At 34.8% G+C, this 22,513-nt stretch overlaps 1 protein-coding gene across 1 annotated transcript in view; it reads left to right on the forward strand.

Annotated features, from left to right (window-relative positions):
• The window catches only part of TNKS2 (tankyrase 2), a 63,758-nt gene that overhangs the window by 26,268 nt on the left and 14,977 nt on the right, over positions 1–22,513 (forward strand). Inside the window, exons 9-21 of the mRNA XM_043925248.1 lie at positions 197–318; positions 2,665–2,756; positions 2,845–2,923; positions 5,868–6,039; positions 8,090–8,169; positions 11,314–11,459; positions 12,199–12,364; positions 12,914–13,133; positions 15,792–15,901; positions 16,583–16,771; positions 18,516–18,768; positions 19,643–19,725; positions 20,842–20,962. Coding sequence (XP_043781183.1) covers positions 197–318; positions 2,665–2,756; positions 2,845–2,923; positions 5,868–6,039; positions 8,090–8,169; positions 11,314–11,459; positions 12,199–12,364; positions 12,914–13,133; positions 15,792–15,901; positions 16,583–16,771; positions 18,516–18,768; positions 19,643–19,725; positions 20,842–20,962 — 1,833 coding nt within the window. The remainder of the gene's footprint in view (positions 1–196; positions 319–2,664; positions 2,757–2,844; positions 2,924–5,867; positions 6,040–8,089; positions 8,170–11,313; positions 11,460–12,198; positions 12,365–12,913; positions 13,134–15,791; positions 15,902–16,582; positions 16,772–18,515; positions 18,769–19,642; positions 19,726–20,841; positions 20,963–22,513) is intronic.

A 22,513-nucleotide genomic window follows, 5' to 3' on the forward strand; every position in this document is an offset into this window, starting at 1 on the left:
AATCATGGGGCGCTGGAGTACCACTATCTCCCTTTGCAAGAGTTATATTTGGAAACTGTCTTTTGAGCTTCAGTCTGGCTACTTTGGTAGATAATTTTGAAAATAAGTTCAAGAAAAATACTGTGTCTCTTTTACAAGGTAAGTTCCATAAATTTGATAATTCTTATGCCAATTTAAATGCTTCTGCTTCATCTAGATGAATTTAAGGGCCACTCCTTGCTTCAGGCTGCACGGGAAGCTGATGTTACACGAATCAAAAAACATCTCTCTCTGGAAATGGTGAACTTTAAGCATCCTCAAACACATGAAACAGCATTGGTAATGTTTCAGATTTAAGTCTTTAAAATGAAATAGCCAAAAACATTCTAAGTTAATCATAATGCCCTGCCTCTTTTGATGATACTGGATAACTGACATAATATCCTACTTTTAATAATAGTATTGTTCTAAAAATCTGTGCTTTTTAAGAATTAGTGCCTCTGGATATATAAAGAAAATATTTCAAACAATACAGAAAAACAGACAACCTCATCCCCTCAAAAGTCAATACTGTTGTTCATTTGTGCATCCTTCTAGACAAAAATTTTATCACATACTGGCATATATTATCTGTGACTTTTCTATTATAATCTTATATCTCATTTGCTTTTTTTATTATAAAAAGCATACGTGTTTATGACTGAAAATTTGGAACTCACTGAAGTTAATCTTGCCATCAAGATAAAAACCACCTGGTTTTCCTTTTGTTATTGTAATTTTTTTTTTTTTTTTTCAAAATTAGATCTAAGTCTGTATGTGTCCCCTTTATACTTTTGAATAAAGTATCTGTGAGTAGAGGCAGTTTCCCTGTTGGAGGTAATGTCAGCTTTGTGGTTCTGTAACAGAGTAGATGAGAACTGGGCGGTGTATGGAAAGGCAGTAAGAAAAAAATGGAAGTGACTGAAGATAAGTGTTAGAAGATCAGAAGGAGAATGTGGTAATCAGAGGCTACCTTAGAAGTAGAAATTTAAAAGGAACAAAGCTTTGTGAGTCGCAGAATGTACTTTCAATGAGGGAAGATGACAATAAGTAAATTAATGTCTTTGGGGAAGATTTAATTGTAGCCTTCCTTAACTTTTATGGCTAATGTTCATCCTTATGCCATGATACAGGACATGAAGTTTATGTAGGAACCTATCTATAAAGCATTTTAGGCCTTTTTGCTACTTTACAAAAAAAATCCATGTTAAAAAAAAAAAAACAGCATAGTTGCAGACTGATAAGAAATGCCAGTGCAAAATTTAAATCATAACAGCATCAAGATGGTACAGGGAAATTTGGAAAAACTGACATGGGAAGTTTTCCAGTCTGAAGAATTAATTCTACATCTTGTTTCCCCTTAAGTGTTCTACTGTTCCCCTTAAGTATTCTACTATTCCCCTTAAGTGTTCTACTATTAAACTGTGATTAGCCTTAGAATACAAGAAATTAGCTGTTGGTAGACATTGTATTGCAGAGGCAGTGTCTTCTGAGTTTCGAGGTCCCAGGTCCTGCCGGTAAAAGGATGGGGCAGAAGAGAAAAGGGTGCGATTTGAAATGGATAAGCTCAAGAATTCTTGAATATAAACTATTTTCCATTCTCTGTGCCATCCTGATAGATGTCCTGGGATGATTATTCAAAACATACCAAAAGAGCTGTATTCACCAATTAGAAATGATTTTATTAAGGGCAAAGGAATGAGTTTGGTGACAGCAACAATATCAGAATGAATCTGAAGCAAAGCCATGAAGATCAGATAAGCTTTATAATTAGCAACAAGTTAAAATCAGACACATTCATGTATACTGTGTTTAGATGTATGTGCAAGTTACCTTGACAATTACCCGGAAATTTTATTCCATGAATTCTCAGGCTTTAGTTTTAATTTAACGTTCATACATTGATTAAGTCATTCACTCACTGACCTTTATTGAACACCTGTTGTTTATGAGTATAATCCTGGATTTTGGGGAGATAAAGATCTGGGACATGACCATGAGAGTTTATGATTGGTGAATCCCTACCTCCTGTCTCCCTTCCTCCTTGATGCATCATAAACATAGATCCTGAAGCCTCCAGCTCAGACTGGATCAGTTTCCACCACCAATTTAACCAAACAGGTAATCCAAAGTCCTTATTCTGCTAGAGCAACTCATTGAGAAAGAAGGAAATACCACCTAGTTTGTCAGCTATCCCATCAATGTTTCTACCAAGCAGAATCCAGAGCTGACAAATGCTGTGCTATTTCTTCATTAAAGAAATCCCGACCTTTGGAGTGTTTTATTAACTTTAAAAAAAATAACATAAACACCATGCTCTTTGGAAACAGTTTTGAAAGGACTGTTGTTCACAGTTTAAGGTGTTCATCACAGCAGTGGTAGCTTTTGCAGAGATGTAGGGCAACTATAAAGCTTGATCAAAATATTTAATAACATATTACCTGGTAAATAGGATTTTCAGGCCCTGTCAGAATTTGGTAATCATTGCACATTCTATCCAATAGAAAGTCTTTGAAGAGCAAAGTTAAGTCAAAAGTGAAACAAAGACATGAAATAACTAACATCTTGATTATTTTTGGTTGGAAACACGAATATTCTTAAAAATCAGTTATATAGGTGATTAATGCTGCAATTTAAATTATCTAGCATTGTGCTGCCGCATCTCCATATCCCAAAAGAAAGCAAATATGTGAACTGTTGCTAAGAAAAGGAGCCAACATCAATGAAAAGACTAAAGAGTAAGTTTGCTTTTAATAATTAAAAATTATTGACTCTTTTGTTTTCTGGAAAATACATTCATTGTCCGGCTGACTTTTTCTCTTTAAGATTCTTGACTCCTCTGCACGTGGCTTCTGAGAAAGCTCATAATGATGTTGTCGAAGTAGTGGTGAAACATGAAGCAAAGGTATACTTCATTTTTGGTAATTTTTGGTAATCCAGTGAGTTGTTTCTGATTTTGTAGATGAAATGCCTGATTTTCTAAACTATTTACTCTCTCCTAAATATTAGTTTTTCCCTCAAAATAGTTCTGCAGATACTTTTTCTATATCTTTTTGCTAGAAAATCTGTGGATTTACTCAAAGAAACATTATTCCTGTATATCCTTCTTTCAACCTTCCTGTTAACCACACCCCGCTGGTCAAGTTATTCTTCTTTTTCTAACAGTACACTTAAGAGTATCCCTAGCCAGACATATTTATTCTGGAATTCTCTTCTGGTGTCTTCTGTTCCTTGCTTACCATGATAACTTCTATTATTTATCCCAGCCACAGTCTCTCTTACCCTCTGTTATTTCTGCCAGAGAACATGGAACAGAAGGAAATAAGTTATTTAAATAAGTTGACTAAAAAGATCACTCCTCACATTGTGAAGCTGCTGTTCCGTAGTTGGCACTTGTACAAAAAGCATTTTTAAAAGAATCAATCACAAAAGTCATTCCATTCCAGAGCATTCAGGAGAGAAATGTTTTCTTTATAAGAGTTATACTTTTTATTAGGAGAATATTGTTTTTCTGTTTATAGAAATGGTATACTTAAGTTTAAAGTCAAGTTGATTTCACTGTGTTGGACACCGTAAGCTTAGATAATATCATATATCAGCTATACCTCCAAAAAAAGTCAAGTAGACTTAAAGAAGATAAGCATTTTATTCATGAAATAGTTAGGTTTTCATCAAGGCTGAAAGTCATCATTTCTTACCCAGGAACTTTAAAAAAAATTGCTCAATAAACAATACACATAGCATCCCAGGTTGGAAGAGATAACAGTCATTTAATTCAACAGTTTTCACAGTTTCCTTAGCCAGAGATCCTTGTCTTCTTCAAACAAAATCTTGGTAGAAATACATTGTATAATAGAATTGAGCTGCTCTGATAAAGGGAGAAGAAAGAAATAGAGATCCCTTTACCCGTTGGGGGCCCCTAAGGCTCTCTAAGTGAACTTTGCAGAATGATTTTCTAAGTTGTCCTTTCTTGGGTTTCCACTCAAGGAACCACTTCAGATTCTGCAGGTATTTTTTTATGTTGCCTCTCAGTGTCCTAATTTCTCTCTTATTTGGGGGAATTCTTGATAATGTATAATTTCAATCTTTCCTATTGTAAAGTATTAAAAAAATAAAGTTTATTTCTGCTTGACTGCTTGGCATATCTCATTTGTCTGTCTGTTCTATAACTTTTTGTTGATTGCTTCTTTTCTTACATGTGGTGTGTTACTTGAAGACTATCTGGATGCACATTAAACTTGAGTTGTGTAACTTAATGAAACAGTCTTGGCTAGGGTGACCAACCGTCCTAATCCCCAAACTGAGGGATTTCTGGGAACACAAGACTTTGAAGTGCTAAAACCAGAAATATCCCAGTCAAACTAGGACAAGTTGGTCACCCTAATATTGACACAGAATGGCACCCAAATAAAGTTTTCAAGTGGATATAGTTCACATTTCAGTGAATGTGAGTTCATGAATAAATAGATTAGTTGCTCTGAGCATTTTAAGTTGATTTTTCTGATTCTGTAAGCATGGAGACTAGCTTTTTGTAGGTTACTTTTAGAATTATTGAGAAAGTCTTACTGTATAATCCTGTTCAGATGTTCTCCAGCTCCATGAATGTGAATTGGATAGTGTCTCAAAACACACTGGTGGTCACATAATTGATTACTGAGGAATTTTATTTTTCAGTATGTTTTGAAGAATTATTTTCCAGGGTGGCAGGGGAGGGAGTTGGTGGGTTGGAAATGAGATAGAAGGGGTCTTACAGATGATTTTTTTTTATTATTACTATGAAAATTTTCAAAAATACAGCCAAGTTGAGAGAATTTTATAGAGTATAACCGTATACTCACAATATAAATTCTACCACTAGCTTTTTACCATATTGTTTTCTTACATATCCATCAATTTTTCCCTCTTATCAGTATCTTATATTTTTTGACACACTTCAAAGTAATTTGCAAGTTACTATATACATCTCCCTAAATTCTTTTAATAGGCGTCAACTAGAGGTCAGTATTTGTTCACAGTTTTTCTTTGGATGTGGAATTTACATACAATGAAATATACAGCTCTTAAATGTACATTTACTGAATTTTGCCTAATGCAAACACCTGTGTAACCAAAACTCTTGAATATGGAGAACATGACCACATGGCAGAGACAGTGTCCCATCCAGGGCAGTCTCCTTGCCTAGAGGCAACAACCGTTTTGATTTTTTCTACAGTAGATTAATTTACTACTTTGGACCTTCATGTCCATGGGATTGTACAGTATTCATTGACTCTTTTGTGTCAAACTTTTTTTCACTCAGGTTAATGTTTTGGAGATTCAGCAGTAACAATAATTCTTTTTATTGCTGAGAAGTATTCCATTGTGTGAATATACTGTAGTGTCTTTGCCTTTGTACAGATTGTATTTTAAATGATAAACAAGATAGAAGATTAAGTCAATAGAAATAAGTATTTTAATGTTAATTTAGTGTCTGACTTTGTTATCTGTTATCTTGGGGTTAGTCTCCACATTTCTGCACCTCAGTGATCCTTAAAAATACATGCATTAGACTTTCTAGGCAATGTCTATAAATGCGATGAATCTATGAGTGCTTTAATGTTAAACACAACTATTATTCCACATCTTAAACTTTTAATCCAAAATTGGATCTCCTGATGTCAGCCTTCATGAATTGGTGAATTTGTACTCTAAATTTGAGAGAAAATACTTTCTTTGACACTGGAAAATAGTCTTTATAAGAGAATACTTGAGCATTTTTAAGTTAATAACAAGTGTTGAACCTGAACCCATAATTAGAGCATTTTAAATTTTGTACCACAGGCTAATTTCCATTTTTTCTGATTGTTAAGGTTAATGCTCTGGATAATCTCGGTCAGACTTCTCTGCACAGAGCTGCACATTGTGGTCATCTGCAAACCTGCCGCTTACTCCTGAGCTATGGGTGTGATCCTAACATTATATCCCTTCAGGGCTTTACTGCCTTACAGATGGGAAATGAAAATGTGCAGCAACTTCTTCAAGGTATTGAATACTTCAGTGAAGTTATTTTTCAATTAACTTTTGAATTTTTTTCGTATATCATGTAGGAGTTGGTAGTAAAAAGAAAATTTTTCAAAATTATTGTCTGTTATTTCTTCTTGATCAACTCATTGTAGTCAGTGTCCACATGTTAAGTCAAGTCTTTAATAAGCTTTTCCCAGTAGCGTTTGCTATTGATCTTTGCTGAGTAAATAGCTGGCTCTTAAGTTTTTATCTAGAAAGGTTTTAAAAGTGAGGTGCAATAGTTGCTATTTCTTTTTAAAGAGAGGAAAACTGAAAAGAGTAGATATCTCCTAGTAGAGCAACCAGAGCTATAAATAATACTCTAGAGACCAGTCCTGCCTCTTCACTCTTTTCTAGATCCTTCATATAAGGCATATAGAATCTGTACAAGGTAACCAACTATTTGACTTATGTTTGAATACACTGATATTCATTGCATTTTAAAATCAAATCAGTTTATATTCAATATCTACACATTTGGTGTAGGTTAAACATTTCAGTCTAGAAATCTGGTACCTTCCAATTAAAGAAAAATAAATAAAAGAAATCCGGTCCCATAATTTCAAAGTGTCTTTGCCTACATCTCTGTATTTTACTAGAAATTAATAGAACGTCTTTGACACCTCAAAGCTCAAATGAGAAGAAATGTAACAGACCAAGCGTTTCATACCTTTAATAGTCCCCTTTGATAATCCTTATGCCTGTGGTTTAGAAACCACATTTTGACAAAAATGCTGCTTGAATAGATGAAGGCAGATTAATATGATCTCCTGGGAACTTCTAAAATTCTGAACTACAAGACTGCTCTCAAAATTGCCTTTACTTTCCCATTTACCATGCATTTGTTTCAGTGTCAGAATTGAGGGTAATAGCATTAGTTCTGTTCAGTTACCTAGTGATGGACAGTTACAGTCTTCCTGATTTTATGCTACACACTATATACATTACCTTTCCAACGAGTTTCTTAAAGTGGAGTTTCCGAGTCAAGGTTAACATAATTGTTAAATCATCTCCTAGAAAGGCTGTTATGTACCATTTTACATTCCTATTAATAGTGTATGACAGGACCTGTTTTCCTTGTCAGCCCCACATATTATGATTCTTTATAATTTCCTTGGGTGAGTGTGTGTGAGTGTGTGTGTGTATGTTTGTATTACAGAAATAATAGGTGCTTTTTGAAATGCAAATTATAGAAATATTGACAGTGTAACTCCTTCATTTGCCCTTTGTCCACTAATGGATGAAAGAAAAGCCCCGTATCTCATTTTAATTTGCATTTCTAAGGTATATGCTGCAATATTTTTTCAGTTTTGTTCTTTGCCTGTCATTTGTTTAGTGCTATGTTGTTGTCTGACAGATATTTTTCCAAATCAGTTTTGGTTTTGCCTTTGATGTACTGCTTTAGGATGCTTTTCTATTTCAAGATAAATATTCACCTATTTTTTAAAAATACTTTTAAGGTTTAATTTTTCATACGTAGCATCTTTAACCCATCTGAAGTTTATTTGTTCTAAGATACAAGGTATATGGTTCGTTCCTTTCTTAACGAGATTTAAAATGAGCTATAAAACATAGAGTTTCAGACCTGAAAATAACTTCACTTGTTTCTAATCCAACATCTTTCTTTGTAGAACTGGGACAATCTGAGGCCCAGAAAGTTCAAGTGACTTGTTCCAATTCAGCTAGTCAATGGCAGAACCATGGTTAGATGTCTAGCTGTTGCTCTCCTTATTTAATACTTTACCAACAGTCACTGACTTCATTATAATCTTTTGTTATCTATTTTATATTCCATTATATTGCTTAAATCTCATTTTATAGTTTTATTCATACCTGTATACATTTTACATATGTGATGTTTCAAAAAAGTTTATACTGCTTTTCCCGTACTACTATGGAGATTTCCTACATAATTGCCATCAAACTGTAAAAAGAACTTTACTCTCATAAGATGCCTCCCTTAAAACTTGGTCCCATCTTCCAAATAAAAGTTAATCACTCTTTCTTCTTTCTTTCTTTTTTTTTTTAGAGGGTATCCCATTAGGTAATTCAGAGGCAGACAGACAGTTGCTGGAAGCTGCAAAGGCTGGAGATGTAGAAACTGTAAAAGTAAGACATGATCTTATGATTTTTTTAACATTGGGTTTTTATTTTGACAGTGTTTAATGAATCCGTACTGTTAAAATGAAAAAATCTAGTTATTTATATGTGCATTGTTTTAAAAGGTAAGTAATGCTAATTAGTTCTGCTCTGCAAATAAGGATCATTGAGTAATAGAAGAAACTTTAGTATCACATGCATCTCAGTAAATACATCACAATTATAAATTTAGATAACTACATGTTTATGGGAAGGCATTTTGTTTAAAGAACCTATTCATTTGTCCCTTTAAAAGAATGAGCTATTTGAAATTATTGTCTCTTCTTGTTTACATATGATACATAAAACAGGAAGGGAAGAAAACTAAACAGTGTATCCCTCTGTCTGTATGTTTATTCTGATTTCTTTGCCTCCTCTACCCCTGTGAGGACCCAGTGTTTAAATATAATAATAACACAATGTCACCACTTTCCAGAGCCACTGTCTCCCAATAATCTTCAATTTATCTGGATTGACATATTTTTTTCAAGAAGAACCATCTTGAGCCCTTCTGTGGCCCATCTCCTATGATGTTCTTCCATAGAATAACCTTTCCTCAAATTTTGCTTTTATTGTAATACATATGTATTTATGTGATATATAATCATATATAATGTCTTACTGCCTATACCAGATATTCCTGTTCCTACAGAAACTATATTAGTATATCCAGGTATATAATCCAGAAGATTGAAATTTTGAAAGAGCAAGACTGTTTTTCAAGTCAACTAATACAAATTAAAATTAATTCAGCATGTTTCATGATTAAATAATTCTTTAGTAAAACAATGTTAATTTCAATTCCCAAAGCCAGTAGGAGGGAAAAAGCCCTGTTGTGTCCTCGCCGCAAACAGACTTTTTAAAAAATGCTTGGTCCTATTTGAGGGAGCATTGATAGGTAATAAGTTTTATTAAAAGCTAAAATTATTGATTTGATTCATGGCAGAAGTCTCCATTTGAAGCAGTTTCAGTATATTTCTTTATGGTGTTCTTAATCCTGAACAGACCTACCCCACAAAGTAAATTAGATTTCTTGAGAATGAAACAATGTGAATTATGGTCTCATCAGAACTTGAGCTCTGAGGATATTTATTCACTGTGCTTTTAAATCAAGAGATTTCTGAAAGTTGATTTTAAAAGTCCATGTGCTCTTTTCTTCCTGCTTTATCTGTGTAGATAGTACAGTCACCTCCAGGTAACTTCAGATTTCATTGTTTTGAAAGAAAAATGCTATTATGCAGTTTTATTATTTGACTTGTTTTGTAGTTATGTTCTCATGCCCTTAATTAGGAGGTTAATACGGTATTGAAAGAGGGATTTTGTTTCTCTTACTGACTAATGAATGACATAGAAAAACAAATCACTCAAGTTAAGGATAGTGAGGTGTTTGTCCTGGAGGAAATGGTAAGTTGTGTTAGATGGGCAAGGTGGAGTTAAAGTCAAGTAGTTGATTTTTATGTGTTGGGTGGAGGTGGTGATAAAAAACTGTAATGCTCATCCATTTACATATATTAAAGAGCATAAAGCTGTGTTCAGTACGCCTACTATTAAAAACCAGACTTTGTTTTCATAAAGATAAAAGAAGACCATAGGAAGAAACAGATGAAGTGAGGATGAGACTAGGTACAGTAATTGTACTTAGAGAATGAAATAATGCCATTTAATTAAGGAGGACCTTCCTCTCCCTGTGATAGGCATTAGGCTGTCTTCCCTTACCTCTACTTTTAAAGTCACTTACTGAAAATTTATCTCCATCAACCTTTCTATTCCTTGTGTATCTGTAGACAGGCAGCTTGGTATGAATCACTGAGACACCACCACCTGCATGTTTCCCAGTGAACACTTAATTATGTGCTTGGTTGTGTTTGTCTACTGGTGAGCTGTCAGGCTAGATACTTAGACACCTACTACTAGAAAACTTCTCTGAATGGACAAAATTAAACTTGAGAGCTAGGGAGTTAAGAGTGGCCAGTGATAACTACTGAATCTAGCAGCAACACTTTACACAAGTTGAAAATACTTATTCCCTAGAGCCGACTTCAGACCCACAAAACACCCTTTCTCAGTGACAGAACACTGAATGTGTGTATCTAACAAGCTCTCGTGTGGAAAGCAACCGAATAGCTTTGTCAGACCTGTTATTAAACCCGTTGAGGTAAAACCACTGATCCCTGGCTCCTTTGGTTTATTAGGCTTAGCTTATCTCTGCTTTAGGGTAGGCTAGTAAAAAAGAGAAAGGATTTTTACTAATATTCTTTTTACTAAAATATTCTTTTGACTTTTTTTTAAACACCATGATTTATTATCTGTGCTGCTTTCTTTCCTCAAATATTCACACTTTTCATGCAAAATACCCTTGAGTATTTTGAGTGTTACAGCTTTTTTCAGCCAGACTTCTCATCTGAAGAACAAAAACAAACAAAAAAATGTAAAAACTTCGGAGTGACTTTTCTTAACTCTCCCAAGGATGGTACATAACCAATAGCAATCTATTAATTCATTCATTCCATATAGTATAGTATAATTCTCTGGGTGTAATTCCTTGACAGTCAGCATCAGCATCATATGGGAACTTGTTAGAAATGCAACTTCTCAGGCCCAGTCCCAGACATCTGGAGGCTGGACCCAATTCACATGAAAATTTAAGAACCACTATTCTAGAACAGTACTCCTCAGATTTTTAATGTGCTTACAGATCACCTAGAGATCATGTCAGAATGCAGAGTCTGATTGAGTAGGTCAGAGCGTCTGAGAATCTGAGTTTTTAACAAGTTCCTAGGTGATGCCAGTGCTTCTATGATCCAGTGTATCTGTATATATATTTGCCACAAAATGGAAATTACTGTTGCTTACTGCTACTTACATTACCTTTATGTAAATAGTAGTAATGGTAATAATAAAATTTACCCACTAGCTTTAGCAAAAGAAGATGATTACAGATAAGAGGACCAGAGGGATTGCCAATAAAGGACAAGATGAAGTAATAAATAGCAAAGAGTGTCTGAGAAATTTGATGAGACAAAATAAATCAGGCATTTGAAATTTCTACTAGATGAACGAAAAAAAGAAGTCAGAATATATAGCATCATGTGTATACTGTGTTGCATCCTACAGAAACTGTGTACTGTTCAGAGTGTCAACTGCAGAGACATTGAAGGGCGTCAGTCTACACCGCTCCATTTTGCAGCTGGCTATAATCGGGTGTCTGTGGTGGAATATCTGCTGCAACACGGAGCTGATGTGCACGCTAAAGATAAAGGGCAAGTACTAGCCATTGCTGTGGCCTCTCTGTGCCTTTATCTGACCCTCTTAGGAAAATCTGAAAACATTTTTATGAGATGGTGGTTCTTTTATTTTCAGAGAAGTCTGTTCTCTAACATTGGCTTAAGTATACTTCTTAATTTCAGTTAAGATTTTATGATTTTTATGAAGTAGCATTTTTATGAAGACTTAGTTGCTTAATGCCTTGTTATTTTATAATAGCCAAGGAGATTGCAACAGTAGTGTGATACTGATTTTTAATATAGTAAATATTTTAGTTTGCGTTGAGGATACTTGATTTCTTCCAGTTTATATTAATTAAAAAAAAAAAAAATACTTCTTGGGAATCCCCTGTTGGTTCAGTGGTTCTCACTGCCATGGCCTCAGGTTTAGGTCAGGGAACTAAAATCCCATAAACTGTGCTGTGGCCAAAAGAGAAAAAAAAATTAAAATAAATAAAAATATGTAATTCTTAATCCTACATATTGCAAAATAGATGTTTGTTATGTTCTCTGCAATTTTAAATATTTTTAAAATTTCAAAAAATAAAAATAAAAAAATAAAATTTCCTCTCTGCCCCTGCCAAATAATTCCATTTTTGCTTACAATAAATTTAGGTTCTATAAATTAAAATCAGTAAAATTTCTTGTACAATTCAAGAAATTTATCATCTCTGTGTAGTTATTTAAATTAAAATATATCTTTGTGTTTTGTTTTTTATTTAACTTTTCATTTCAGAGGCCTTGTACCTTTGCACAATGCGTGTTCTTACGGACATTATGAAGTTGCAGAACTTCTTGTTAAGCATGGAGCAGTAGTTAATGTAGCTGACTTATGGAAATTTACACCTTTACATGAAGCTGCAGCCAAAGGAAAATATGAAATTTGCAAACTTCTGCTTCAGGTATATTTAAGTATTTATGGACAGGGTATATAACGTAGAATATGTTTATTATATTACTTGTAACTCCAAACTTTAATCATAAAGGGATAAGAAGCAAAACTCTAATTCTGTACCTAGATTTCAGAATAAATGTCATGAACACTATAACCCAGGTTTATTTAGCACTAATGAAATTGATAGTATGTTGGTGTCTGCACTGGTACCAGTGTAGGTATTTTACAGTAAAATAAGACTATAGTTAAATTTATACTTTATGCAAACATTGAAATGTTTGTGAAAACTAAAAATAGCATATGTGAACGGTAATTTTTAGTGAAATACTGTTTTGTTTTGAATGTAGGTTAAAGTTTTGGTTATATTCTTGCATTAATTAAAGCTCAATAATACTTAAGTGTCTATTTTTTATTGTAATTTTTTGTGTATTAAGCATTATTAATAGTCATGTTAACCTTTAAGGTAGAGTCTCTGTATAAAATAGGTTAACTATTTTCTCGTCATCCAAAGGCAAACTTAAGCTAAACCTTCCCTTTCTGTTTTTCACATACCCAGCATGGTGCAGACCCCACAAAGAAAAACAGAGATGGAAACACTCCTTTGGATCTGGTTAAAGATGGAGATACAGATATTCAAGATCTACTTAGGGGAGATGCAGCTTTATTGGATGCTGCCAAGAAGGGTTGTTTAGCCAGAGTAAAGAAGTTGTCTTCACCAGATAATGTAAATTGCCGTGATACACAAGGCCGACATTCAACACCCTTACATTTAGCAGGTAGGTGAATGAAATGTCACAGACTTAGGCTGGTACATCTAAGATTCATTTTACCTGAGTAAAATATTTCCTGTAAGTAAATTTGAAAGATTTGAATCAGGTGTCTTCTAATACAGGGCCATGTTCTCTACAGTATAGCAATTTACATTCATTAAGAATAATTGAAAGAGGCTTTGCCAGTCTCCAGGTGCTTTAGAACCTTTATTCCAGGTCATCATGTTGTTTGAATCATCTTTGGTGAATATGTTTTCGCTGTAAAGCTTTGAAAATATGCTTGCTTGAGTCAGCCTTCCTGATGGGAAGTTAAAATTTTCCATTCTTCTAATGATAGTTGTTAAACAGAAGCAGAAAAAAGTCTTTAGACTTCCAAAACTTACATATAATTCTTGTTATTTGTTGTATTAGTTTGTAAGGCCTGCCTTAACAAATTACCACAGACTAGGTGGCTTAAGCAACAGAGATGTATTTTCTCAGCTTTGGAAATGTTGGCAGGATTGGTTTTTTCTGAGGCCTCAGTCCTTGGCTCACAGATGGCCACCTTCTCTCTGAGTCCTCACATGGCCTTTTCTGTGTATATGTGCATCCCTGGTGTCTCTGTGTCCTAACTTCCTCCTCTTATAAGGACAGCAGTCATGTTGAATTAGGGCTGACCCTCATGGCCTTGTTTTAACTGAATTACCTCTTAAAAGGCCTTATCTTCAAGTACAGTCACATTCTAAGGTACTAATGATTAGGGCTTCACCATAGGAAATTTGGGGGATATAGTAGAATACCTAACATTTGTCCTGAGTTTTCACTCATGAAGCTGGCAGAGTGTATCTTTGTCTTCATTGCATGTGGTGCAGCATTGTGATTTCAGTACAACTTTCTGAGCTGCGTTGAAGGTGCTGGCAGGACTTCCCTGGCAGTCTATAGGTTAAGACTCTTGCTTCCACTGCAGGGGCATGGGTTCAGTCCCAGATCAGAGAACTAAGATCCCACATGCCTCGTGGCCAAAAAATAATAATATTTTTAAAATAAAAATGCATATACCTTTAAAAAAAAGAAGAAAAAGTTGCTAGGGAGTGGGTCATTAAAATCACTGAGCTACTAGTCTTTTAGTGGAGTTGCTTCATAGGCATGTTTGACCCATACACATAAGTATAAATATACGTGGTTTAAAAAAAAAAAAGGAATGCAGGTGTTTCTGCCACTTTGTGTAATGTGGGAAGTTCTCTTCTGTCACTTCCTTTTAGTCTCACATTGTGAGCAACTATGTTCCTAGGGAATTTTTTGTTTATTTTTTGGCCATGCCTGGCGGCGTGGCATGCAGGATCTTAGTTTCCCAACCAGGTATCAAACCCAGGCCCCCTGCAATGGAAGCACAGAGTCCCAGCCATTTCCACCAGCTAAGTCCCATAAGAGATTTTAGTGTTTGTGGTTTATACCTTTAAATTATGACCCCGTGTGAGTTGGAAACCCACAGGTCAAGGGAAAGAATTACTCCATCTATGTGTCTTTTAGAGCATTTTGGAAGTGATAAACCACAAATGCTAACAAAGCGAGGTAAGACTTTTCTTCTTCTGGCAATCAGGAGTTAGTAGTCCATGTAAGACAAAATGTGGCCTGATCTCTGATTTGGATTGTGCCATGCATAATTACTTACATAGGCTTTGAATCTTTATGGTAGCTTATCTAGAACACTGAGCATTACTTTGTAAGTGTGTGTTATTTTTGTAAGTGGCAAATACATTATACACACAAAACGTTTCTCACTTATATAGTATTACGCTTTGAGACATGGAAGGAGTTTTGAATTTGGTGTATTTACCTTATGGTAGTTTTGTTTTTCTTGATCTTACTGATTTTTTTTTTTTTTTTTGCTTTAGATGTCTCAGCAAAAGGCTGAAAACTGCAGTAAAAGTGAATGAATTATATATTTTGAACTATTCTAAAGTTTCAAGTGATAGCTGATTTTATGTTGGCAAAGTTAAATTCCAGATTTGCTTTCAAACTATGATTATGTGTCAAATACAATATATCAATACATACTTTTTTTTTTTTACCAAGAACACATACTAAGACAGCTGTCGGTTCCCAAGATGACAGCTGGGGCATTATAGTACATTTATAAAATACTCAGTTTTACTACTTCATGGCTTCAGCAGCAGTAGATTCTGCTGCCGGTAGAGATGTGTACCCTTACATTCTCTCCGGCAAAAAACATGTCTTTGTGACCTTCTGAGGAAATGGCACCCCGAGACCCACTGATGTGTTGTCTTCTGCTCTGCCAGCCACTTCTGTTCCTAACTCTGCTTTTAGGATGCCTTTTACTTGGAGCCTTGAGACCATTTACCTGAGGTCAGGAAGTTGTGTATACAATAACCATGAAGGCAGGGACTTTGTTAAGAAGGTTTTAAAAGGGACGATTTAAGTAAATCAAGCAATATAACTTTAGAATCTCAAAAAGAAATGAATTTCATCACTGAAAACGTTCAACTTGAGGCCAGTGGGCAATTTTTTTTCATAAGCTAAATCTTTAATAGATTCCATTGGAGAATTTCAGATTTCTATAAAAGCTCTTATTTTAAAAATCCTGTCTTTTAGAAATATATATGTGTGTGTGTAGCTATTTTTATATTAACAAGTAAAAGTGATTTTACTTCTTTTCTAAATTAGCTGGTTATAATAATTTAGAAGTGGCAGAGTATCTCCTACAACATGGAGCTGATGTGAATGCTCAGGACAAAGGAGGACTTATTCCTTTACACAATGCAGCGTCTTACGGCGTAAGTTCTTTCATGTCAGCTTTTAAAATGTCAGAAGTTTTCTCAGTGAAAATCAGGATTACAACTCAAAGGAAATTTAGTTTGACTTTGTCATTTTACAGAGAATAAATATGAGCGCTGAAGATTAAATAACGTCTAAGTTTCAATTCTGTCTGTTGTAGCTTGCTGGGAGCTTGCTGTGTGACATGGGACGTTTTGTCTTTCATTGTTTCACCTTCCTTAGCACACAGCTCTTATTTTCAGTGAGATGTTAGTGATTTTGTTTATTTGTTGGTACCCAGAAAATCCACTGGGATTCATACAAATCTGTTGAGATCAGATGCATTGTTTCTGACTTATATTTAATAGCCTTGAATATTAACCATCAGTATTGACCATCTTCAGTTGATTAATTAAGGAAGGCTGCAGGTTTATAAATTGATGTTTAGCAGTTATAACACTTAAATGAGATATTGTTAAAGTTCTGTTTAGTTTCTTCCTGTGTAGTAGTATTATCTATTTTCTAGATATTTTCTCAAGTTATGTAAATGTCTACTACTGTAATTTTTAATCAATAGCCCATAAATTTTGATGGGGAAAAAGCACATTTTTTCATTTCTAGAGTATAGCTAGTGTCTTTTTAAGAACTAAAATATGATAAAGTAATAATTCAGACTGTAATAAGTTGGTTTTCTTTTACAGCATGTAGATGTAGCAGCTTTACTAATAAAATATAATGCATGTGTCAATGCTACGGACAAATGGGCTTTCACACCTTTGCACGAGGCAGCCCAGAAGGGACGAACACAGCTTTGTGCATTACTATTGGCCCATGGAGCTGATCCAACGCTTAAAAATCAGGAAGGACAAACACCTTTAGATTTAGTTTCAGTAAGTGATGGGATCTTTGAAAAAAATCTCAGTGCTTTCCTGATGTTTTAAAAATTCCCTTGGGGGGGGGGGGGGGGGGGGTGTGTGTGTGTGTGTGTGTGTGTGTGTGTGTGTGTGTGTGTGTGTGTGTGTGTGTGTGTGTGTGTGTGTGTGTGTGTGTGTGTGTGTGTGTGTGTGTGTGTGTGTGTGTGTGTGTGTGTGTATAATGTCTTCATGGTGAATGTGGCAAAATCTGGCTTTTAGCTTGGTTTAAATTTTGGATCTCTTTGGTATTAAAATATAGTAAGTAAATAGTAGAATTATCAGTTATTGTAAGCTGAGTACTTTTAGAAATGGGAAAGAGAAGTATAAGGTATACTGCTTACATTAGTTGAGAAACAAGCAGGCAGGTCATGAAATTTAGTTCAGCTGGTTGGATAGAATTTCCTAAGCAAGCTGACAGCTCAACTGTATTTGCAGGATTATTTCTTAAGGGAAATGTCCTTCCAGTTCCAAACTAACTTAGAAGTGAACTTTTTTTCATTCAGTCCACCCATGTGTTAGTCCACTAGATGTAATTAAGTGACATTGAAACAGGATGCCCTAGCGAACATGCTTGGGCTTTAGAGTCAAACAGACCTGCCTTAGAATTCTAGCTCTACCACTTAACAGTTGTATGGTTTTGCAGGTTGCTTAACCTCAAAGTCTCAGTTACCTAATCTGTTAATGGAGGTAAAATGTATTTGGTTAATATGAGAATTAAATGAAGGGATGTACCTCATGCTCTCAGGTACATAAGAAGTATCCAGTAAATTGTGCTATTATTGTTTTTAAGTGTTACATACCAACTATGAGTGTCATGGGAGTCCTCAGATTCAGGGAAAGAAGGTGAGGATTGAAAAGGTAGTATAAATGACAAGCCATGAAAACAAGTACTGATTTACTTCTTGCTGAATGTTAATTACTTGGTGTCTTAATTGAGCATTGTAAAAGAATAGTTGTTGTTTAATTGCTAAGTCATGTCTGACTCTTTTGGGACCGTATGGACTATATCCCACCAGGCTCCTCTGTCTATGGGATTTCCCAAGCAAGAATACTGGAGTGGGTTCCATTTCCTTCTCCAGGGGATATTCCCAACCCTGGGATCGAATCCATATCTCCTGCTTGCCAGGCGGATTCTTCACCACTGAGCCACCGAAAGAATAGTATTTGTTACTAATTAAATTAATATACCAGTAAATTTGGGGATTTTTTTCCATTCTGGCATATTTGATTAAAATTATATCTTTATTCCCTACCCTTCCAAATGTTCAATTTTGAGAAACAAATATGTTGCTGAAATTTTTCCAAAAAAAATCAACCATCATTCTGTTTGCTAAAGTTCTACATAGATTGAATTACTTCAGAATGCCTTTAAAAGTTTTCAGATCTTACTTTTTAAAGTTTATATTTCTAAAATTAATTTCAGTACATCAGTACATCAATCATGATGTCTTAGGATTTTTTTTCTTGCTTTGCCACATCTTACACTTTTATTTTGTATGCCTCAGAGTATGTGTTCTATATTATGTTTCACAATTAATAACAGTTTAGCTGAATATCACTTATTTGCTTCACTTTTTAAAATAATCATTTTTATATAAGCAATTCTAGTGCAAATCTGCTAGGGTTTTGTCTTTTTTTTTTTTAATGCATTCTGTTGGGTATAGTAGAGTTTTATAACCTGCTTACTGTGGGTTTCCTCTCTCTCTGACATGTACTCCAGGCAGATGATGTCAGTGCTCTCCTGACAGCAGCCATGCCCCCTTCTGCTCTGCCTTCATGTTATAAACCTCAAGTGCTCAATGGCATGAGAAGCCCAGGAGCCGCTGCAGATGCTCTGTCTTCAGGTCCATCCAGCCCATCAAGCCTTTCTGCAGCCAGCAGTCTTGACAACTTATCTGGCAGTTTTTCTGAACTATCTTCAGTAGTCAGTTCAAGTGGAACAGAGGGTGCTTCCAGTTTGGAGAAAAAGGAAGGTGAGACATTCAGCCAAAATAACTGATATTGGATTGCTGAAAAGTAATTTTTAATATTATTATTGAAATTCTAATGAAAGTTTCTCCCTCCATGTTCAGACTTGATGAGGTTCTAATGCTCACTTATTCTTTAGATGTAAACATACTTTTTGAAAGCTATAGAAATCCTTTTGGTTGAGTACTATGGCTTTATTTGTCTCTTCCAGTGTATTATAATTTTGAGTTTTTTGGGTGTTTTTTTTTTTTTTTAAAGAAAAGGAAAGAAATTCTGTGGTAGTCCAATGATTAGGACTTGACACTTTCACGGCCATGGGCCTTGTTTCAGTCCGTAATTGGGTAACTAAGATCCCGCAAGCCACATGGTACTGCCAAAAAAGAAAAAAAAAGGCACATATACCTATAGTCTCTTTACCTTAAGATAGGGAAACTTTGTTTTTACATTCAGATATAATTGACATATAATAATATATTAGTTTAAGCTGTATGGAAACTTATTTTAAAGATACAATTAAAAATAATTTTCTTTAAAAAGAAAAGATTTCTTTGTAACATGTGAGTGCCCTTTCTTTTAATGATGAAATGTTATAGCTTTTTCGTCACTTTTTTTTTTTTGGTGTGGCAGCACATATATGGGTTCTTAGTTTCCTGACTAGGGATCGAACCTGTGCCCCGTGCATTGGGAGTGCAGAGTCTTAACCACTGGACCCCCATGGAAGTCCTCTTTGTAATTTTGATATTAAGTTTAATATTATATTGTGATGGCTGTTATATTTTGTTTCATCTTTATATTCTTTGTAATATCACAAAACTTGGCTGTTCTGTTGATACACATTATTCTGATGTGAAATTCTGTGTTGTTTTTTTTACTTTCCAGTTCCAGGAATAGATTTTAGCATTACTCAATTTGTAAGAAATCTTGGACTTGAACACCTAATGGATATATTTGAGCGAGAACAGGTAAGTACATGAGTTGTTTCACTTGGTTTGCTGTTTTGGGGAACCTCAAGGGAAAAATAGAAACTTTTGAAATGCCCTGAACCATTCAACATATTGAGGACTGAAAAGGATGTTTTTTTTAAAAGGACTGGAAATCAATCCCTCTTCTAATTTGGCTTGTTTTTTTTTCCATTTAGTTTGTTGCTCTTGTTGTTTACTCACTAAGTCATGTTTAGTTTATTAGCACATAAAAATTGTTTCTTACGTGGTAACAAAATAGCTTTCTTGAATAAATCTACCTTATGCATTTCTTAAAGGTAAGTTATCCTTGACCTCAGTTTGTTCAGTTCTCTTACATCAGTCATTACCGACTCTAAGCCTGTCACGTTAATAACCACTTTGGGAAGCTATATAAACACACATACTATATATCTGGGCTTTTCTTAAACAGTCCTAATTTAAGTTTTCTGTCAGAGTACATTTACTGATTTTTTGAGTTCAGAAAATGTAATTATTGTAGACTTGTACCTCTAAGGAATTTTAATCTAGTTACGGAGCTATAGCAAGAACATATGAAGAATTAAGTTTTTGGCATAGAAATTCAAGTAAAGAGTTATTACAAGCCGGACTATTCAAAGAAAGCTTCATGAAAGGTTTGTAAATAACACAGGATTTTAAAGAATGCCTTCAGTTTCACAAGATAGGAATCATATATTCAGGGTTAAAAGGATTAGTTTGAACAATGATGCTGAAGTTATCAGTTAACATAATGCAGAATCTGTAGGAACATTACATTAAGAAATTGTATAAATAGTTGGATATAAAGTGATAGTGAAGAAGATAAAATTATGTGCCTAAGTATGGTTAATTTGAAAATGTCTTTTTGTTTTGCAGTTTAATTCCACTCAGGTTTAAATACTAAATGAAAATAATGATGTTTTTGGTTAGTTCTTGATTCAACTTGTTTAATTAACTGCAGCTTTTCAGTTTTAGTTTAATAGCTGATATGCTTTCATTTCTGTGTTGTGTTCAGAAGTCATTTGAAATAAATATATAAGTCTAATAACATTGTGAGAACACCAATATATGAATGTCTTCCAAACAAGTCTTCTAAACAGTTTCATTCTCTTTTGTAAGATCACGTTGGATGTATTAGTTGAGATGGGACACAAGGAGTTGAAAGAGATTGGAATCAATGCTTATGGACATAGACACAAATTAATTAAAGGAGTTGAGAGGCTTATCTCTGGACAACAAGGTATTTCATTTTGAGTCATTGCTATCATCAATTTAACAGCTTGCATAAAGGCAGCCCTCAACTTACTAAAGGATAATTTTAAAATCTCTGATAGTCCACTTGATAAGAAAAGTACTAATGAGGATTCTGGAAACCTGGGGTCAAATCTTAAATCTGCCACTGTTAGGTTTCCTGAACTGCTTACCTTTAACTCTGTGAACCTAAGTGAAGTGTCTGGGCCATTCAGAAATATGGGTGTTATTTTAGCTCTGAAGTTTTTTCTATTATTTCCATTCACTCATTTCTGAAGTTGTTGTAGCTCAAAAATTATATCGTTCTAAAAGATCTGAAACTTGGATATCTCATTTGGTAATATAATAGGTAACGGCTAGGTGTTCAGGCCTGCCCATAAAATAATGTTGTAAATCTCTTTTGCTGTAAATAGTTACATTTTAAACACTCACTGTAAAAGTACAAGGAAACAGTAATGTTGCATCTAAGGAAACGTAGTGAAACAAAGTTGAATAATACTTTATTTCTCTTGAATGTTGATATGTAAAGAAAATGCAAATTGCATTTATTCAGCAAATGTTCACACTTTCTGTATATCAGGTCTTGGTGTAAAAGATGAGTTATTTTAGTTGTCAGAACCACATTTTAAGTTTCTTGTTCAACTGAGGGAGCGATGTACCCTGAGATTAGAAGCATCCTATAATTGAAGACCTGGCCGTACAACTGGGGTTAAAGACAAACCTCCGTCAGCAAAACTGAGCGAGTTGTGAGCAAAGAATGTGTGTTATCCGGCATAGGGTCTGTCTCTTGAGGAACAAAAAGAGAACTTGGAAAGTTCGGTGATTCAAGCTAAGGAATGCTTTAAACTGAATTTCTGGATTAGGATTGATTAACGGTAGATGCACTTTATTTCCCTGATAGGAACTAGGGCAAAGTGTTTAAAATGTGAGATAGTCTTAGATATTCCTGGTATAGAAGACAAAATTTTATAAGATAAAGAAGAGGGCAGGCTCGAGGCTTTTTGGGATGTGAGTATTCAGAGGAACTAGAACCCTCAGTCTTGGACTCCGTTTCATGCCTCTGCTAGAAAACACTTGTGAATCTGGTAGGGAGGCAGTTAACACTGTTTAAAGGCTCAGGAAACAATGATAGAAACAGATACACTGCTTCCAAGTGGCAGAGGTACGTCCCTCCCTGCTGCATTTGGTCCTCTGGTCATTCTGATGACATCCAGCTGCAGTTGAGTAGGAACATTGATTCCTACGTGGAGGAGAAACACCACAACAACACAGAAGGACTGTGTCTGATCTAGCACATCAGGGTCACTTTCCTACATAAAGTTACCACCTGCCTTATCTTCATTTGCAGCTAGGAGTCTGTATAATAGCGGCATTATACCCAGTTTGCAAATTAGAACCAGTGGCAAGCTTCTGACTGTCTCTTACCTTGCTGACTTAACAGCCTTGGCTATTACTCAGTGCATCAAGTCAACAGATTACATGTTCTGATCTTTCAGCACTTAGGAGTATCTTCTTGGGGCATTCGAAGATGCCTTAGTCC

This window comes from Cervus elaphus, chromosome 15 (assembly GCF_910594005.1).
Source record: "Cervus elaphus chromosome 15, mCerEla1.1, whole genome shotgun sequence".
Lineage (NCBI taxonomy): Eukaryota > Metazoa > Chordata > Mammalia > Artiodactyla > Cervidae > Cervus > Cervus elaphus.